Raw genomic sequence first — 5,648 nt, forward strand, 5'->3', positions numbered from 1 at the left:
CAATAACCTTGCATCACTGGGATAAAGCCTACTTAGTCAGATATAACTACATGCTGGTTTCAGTTACTTAATTGAATATTTTTATATAAATATGTATAAGAAGTCTGATTTTAAGTCCCGTTTTCTTGTGAAAGTTCTGCCTGGTTTATGGCAATGACCTCACAAGAGACCAAGTTCACTTTCCCTCCTGGTTTTGGGAGCTTGTGAAAGTCTGGCATCACTTCTTGTTTAAATATTTGTAGATATCCTCAATGAAGCAGTGTGTACCTGACCCTGGTAGAAGATCCTTGCTGTGGTTACCCTAACTGCTAATTCAGGTCCTTCTTAGGTGTTTATTCAGACCATCCCTACCTTCCTGAGTAAATTTCACTACCTTATGTCTTTCTACTGAATAGATTATTGATTCTCTAAGTGGGGTAAAAATGTATCCATTGAAAAACAGCTAGCTTTCCAGGCAAGTTGGACTAAACTTGGAATGCTTCTATGGTCCACATTTGACTGACAAGAGCAGAAACCAACAACTTCAGGTACAAGGCTGAGGAATAAACTTCACACACGGTGAAAAGTGAGCTGACAGGTTTCATCACATTAGCTGCAGTTTTAACTCAACAATGAACAAAGCAGTATGTGTCAGAAGTAAAAATATTTTGTGAAACGACGTTTCCTCAGTTGTAGAGTTGGATTTAAGCACTTTTTCAATGGTGATTTCTTCCTGAAAAACCAATTATTCATGAAATGTGGACCTATGTAAGAGAAATGTGAGAGGCACAAGTCATGTGGGGAAAAATTCATACAGGTTCCTCACCACGTGGTGGGAGTCACCCTCATGAGCACAGTGGAGGTTGAACATACTGTAAATAAAAAGTGCATCTAACAGACCTAACCCAGTCATCATCACAGCTCAGCAACCACAGGTGCCACAAAGCAGCTGACATTCCCCTGGTGATCATGTAGTGGTCCGGGAGCTACGGCAGTGACTGCTGCTGCGTGAGACGTCACTGGCGAATACTGCACTGTGTGTTACTAGCCCCAGGAGATTAAAATTTAAAAGTCCTAGAATGGTTTCTAATAAAGGTATTGGTTTCTTGCCTTTGTAAAGTTGGAAGTTTGTAAGTAAGCCATTAAAATTTTGGGACCGTGCGTAGACAAATATAAGTTTGAGACAACTTCTGGCAAAGGGTAAACAGTGCAGTCCTGCATCATGGCTCAGTGGTTAGAAGCACAAGCCTGACAACCTGAATTCAATCACTTGAGTCCATGGTTGAAAGACAGCAATTATTTGGGAAAGCTGTCTCCTGATGTCCAATGTGTGTTGTGACACACACCCACCTGCATCACACATATACATCATACTTATGTGTGAACACAGAGGCATCATACACACAACACATACCACACATACACACCCATACATGAATCATATACATGCACACAATGTACACACAGACACAGGCATCCACACCACATACACATATCATTCATGCACCATACATATACACAAATCATACAAATGCACACACTCATCATGCACATTCTCACCACACACATATCATACACACATATACCCACACTAATACTAGTAGATAAAAGAGAAAAATTATCATGAGGTTCATGCTCTCAGGATATATAATAACTGATTTAAAATGGTTATGTTTGGAATAAACTTGGTTCAAAATAAAATTAAAATTCCACTGAGTCTTCCCTCTTAAATATTTGGTAAATGAGTTACTAACATCCATACAAGAATTATTATACATAAATCCCACTCCATGAATTAAATGTAAAAGTGTTAATGAGTGACTCTTAACAGTGTATAACTGAGTAAAATGACTCTGTATAAGGCACGGGTACTGCTGAGTTACATTTTATGAGTGAGTTCACACAGAAATACTGCAAAATGAGAATTACAATCAGAAACACCTCACAAGTGGCGGTGTTTCAGGGAAAGAACAAACTGACAAATGAGGTGTGCGTGTCCAACAGCTCAACTCCTGCTGAAATTAGTGTTCTTTTAAAATAAACGTGAAACGATCAAATATTTCAACATTTAACCAACCCATTCTTCATTTTTGTTATATTTTTCATGTTTTTATATATCTCGTCTACTGTGAAATGTCAAAAATAAAAGCATAAATTATAACTCATATAATAATTAAAATTAATGTAATAATTGTTATATCAATTTTTCATGAAAACCATCGAGATAAAAGATCTAGCCCTCCGGTAACGGCTTTACCAGGAAGTGGCGCTCGGACTCACCGTTTGACGCTGTGAAATCAATGGCCACTGTGAAGTTGATCTGCGTTCTAGAACACAGCAAATGAGAAGAAGAATGAAGTAACTGCCCGAGGCAATTCCCACTCATGGTTCCACTGTCACTAATTTTCTTAAATGTTAGCTATGAATAAATATGTTATACTATATGTTGGATAGCATTAAACAGGAGGTTTACTAGGTAAGAAAATGTCTGTTGCATAAACTTAGCTTAGCCTTGAAGCATAGAAACGAAGTGAGAGGCTCCCAATGGGGAATGCAGTAAAAATTGTCAGTCTCAAACACCAGCGCTTACCAATAATCTGCTTGCAAACTCATCCATGAGAGGACTACACAGCACTGTGCCACAGCTAAACACGTGTCTTCGACTAATTTTCAACAGTTCTGAAGCTAGGATTCTCCTTTCTTTTTCTCAGGGATGAAGTAGTAAGTGGCGTTCTATATCAAACTGCTCATGAAGTGCCTCTGTGTGCTTATCAGTTGTTGGTAAATATAGCAATTGCAGAAATGTATATATATTTCAATTTTTCAGCACTTAGTCAATACACAAATTCATATTACTTGGTTATCTTTTTTTCTTTTAAATGGGTTAGTTCTCTCCTCCTCCTCCTCCTATTCCTCCACCTCCTCTTCCTCCACCTCCTCTTCCTCCTCCTGTTCTGTTAGAAACAAAATAGGTTGCATTTACCCAAGAAATTCACTTATTTGTGTACTCACGCCTATTTCTATGTGTAATACCTTCTTTTTTTCCAAAAGACATAAAAACCATAAGTGGCAGCAACCTGTAATCATGACTGTAAATTTTTCCTTTCTTACATAATTTAAATAGCACTTCATTAAAAATGAAAAGTAATTCTGAACTTTAGCAACACAGGCTAGCAAATTTTAAAGACTTAGCAAAAAATAATCTTGACAAATCTTATATGGTATTCAGTGATTAAATCAAATTCACACTTTTCCCAAGGAACAAACAACCTTTTGTATTTATATTTATCAAAAACTGAATGTAGATTCCTTTTAAATTTATGTGGTAACTTTTTAGTTCAGGTAGAAATTGGGTTTATAGACCAAGAATATAGGCTAACTTGGAGCTTCATGAATTCAAATGAGTACAACCTTTCAGAAAAAAGAATGAGGTGAGGCATTGGAGAGAGCATTTCCAGATAAACCCCTAGAGGGATGGAGCAGAACAGCCATGGCATCATGCTGTGCCATTCTGCATAGCTGCAAACGCTGTGATTCAGGGCACCATGGTGATGTCAATGGGTTTGACTCTTAGCCACCTACTTGGTGATCATGGCCACTTTTGATACTCATCTGAGGGCAGGCACATAGAACAGCAGGAGAATCAAAAGAAACTATGAAATATTGTACATGCGAAATGTTTTATATGGGTAACATAGACACTAAATAAACACATACATGATGTGTGGTTGTGGGGGTGCTACGGTTAATTTCATATAATTTGGTAAGGACAGCACTGTGTTTTTAAAATATATTTTACACATAAGGAAATTGATGCTCACAAAACTCAGTAATTTTCTACACCAACAGTAACTGCCAGCACTGAACTATGAATTAATATTTATAGTCCTCACCTTCAGCACCATCTCTAGTTAATATCGCCAGCCTGCCTGGCTGTATTAGGGAGGCATAAAGGACAGTGATAATTTTATTCTAAATATGGTAAAAAAATGTCGCACAGATGTCCTTAATGACAAAGATAGCAGAACATTATCTTCTGCATATGCAAATCTGTCCTTCTATCAAGAGTGCTATCAAAAACTTGGTCATGAAGTGTCTATCCGCATGTCTGTTTTCCTTGTTTTATTAAAATAGAACCTCATTAAGAAGGAAAAGTAACTGGAGCCTTAAGAACACACTTTAGCATATTTTTTTCACAGCAAATTAGAATGGCAAGTTTTAATCAACCTCCCTGGGATGGTTTGAATGAGAATTTCCCACATAGGTACAAGTATCTGAACACTTGGTCAGCTGGTGGAGCTCCTTGGGGAAGGTCCTGGAATCTCTAGGAAGTGTGGCCTTGCTGGATTGCAGGAGGAAGTATGTCACTGGGGGTAGGTTGTGAGACTTTATAGCCTTATCCTCATTCCAGCTCTCTCTCTCTCTCTCTCTCTCTCTCTCTCTCTCTCTCTCTCTCTCTCGTTTGCCTTTGGAGATATAAGCTCTCACCTTTAGGATCCTGCCATGCCTCCCAGCCATGATGGGCTCTTAACCCCCTGGAACTGTAAGCCCAAATAAACTTTTCCTTTTATAAGTTGTCTTTATCATAACAACAGAAAAGTAACTAATATAGTACCCTGGAATGTGAAGACAGGTACCTCGTGTTACTTCCCCTGCTTGCTTTCCCCCCCTCCATCCCTCCCTCCCTCCCTTCCTCCCTCTCTTTCTTTTCCTGTTGTATGCCAGGCAGGGACCAGAGATATACTCACCCATTCATGTGCTTGTGGAGACAAGAGGCTGGTGTCAGATGTGTTCCTCAATTGCCTTCCACCTTAAATTTTGAGACTGTCTCTCACTGGACCTGCAGCTCACCCTCTTTTAACTCTACTGGTGGGCAGCAAGTCCCTGGAACCTGCCTCCATCAGTCCCCCAGTGCTGGAGTTACAAGAGTGTGCTGCCAAACATGGCTGTTTTGCTCAGGTGCTGGGGATCTATCTGAACTCAGATCCTCCTGCTTGTACAGCAAAAACTTTACTCCCTGAGCCATCTCACCAGCCCTCCAACTCTTTCATATAACATTCTGCACATTGGAATCTCACTGTATTTTCCTAAGTTCATGAATACTTAAATTCTGTGGCTGTGCCTAATTTGTTCTCTGAAACAACACAGTGCATATCACTTAACCAACAGTTTCTTAAAACTATTTCTTTCAGAAGAAAGACTTTAGTCATAGCAACAAATGCCCTACAAAGAAAAGCTATGACTATTAGCTAAAGAAATACATGGCACATATGAACAAAGATAGAAAGAGGCAATATTTAAAGCTAAGCTAATGTACCAAATCTTTAAATAACTAAACAGAATTATAAAACCAAGTGGCATACATACAAAAATTAATCATGTTTACAAAACTAAGAGAAAGAAATAGAGAAAGGAGAAAGAGAAAAAGGACGGTGGTGGAAAGGAGGGAGGGAAGGAGGGAGGGGGAATGAGGGAGTTTTTCTCTTTGTGCTCATGGTTATCCATTTCATTAGAGAACATTTCTAATTTAATTAGGTGGCCCCTGTGATGGCTACTTTTTCACTGAATAGCCTCAGTGGATCACTGTTAGGTTTTTATTATATTTTTACATTTATTCAGTGTGTGTGTGTGTGTGTGTGTGTGTGTGTGTGCGCGCGCATGTGGAGTCC

General features: G+C 38.9%; 1 protein-coding gene across 3 annotated transcripts in view; it reads right to left on the bottom strand.

Moving 5' to 3' along the window:
* The window catches only part of Cpne8 (copine 8), a 210,050-nt gene that overhangs the window by 30,129 nt on the left and 174,273 nt on the right, over positions 1-5,648 (bottom strand). For all 3 annotated transcript variants that reach the window (XM_008829660.3, XM_008829659.3, XM_029561885.1), the window contains exon 14: positions 2,260-2,306. In XM_008829660.3, the coding sequence (XP_008827882.1) occupies positions 2,260-2,306 (47 nt within the window). The remainder of the gene's footprint in view (positions 1-2,259; positions 2,307-5,648) is intronic.

Source organism: Nannospalax galili, unplaced genomic scaffold (assembly GCF_000622305.1).
Source record: "Nannospalax galili isolate Female #2095 unplaced genomic scaffold, S.galili_v1.0 scaffold454, whole genome shotgun sequence".
NCBI lineage: Eukaryota > Metazoa > Chordata > Mammalia > Rodentia > Spalacidae > Nannospalax > Nannospalax galili.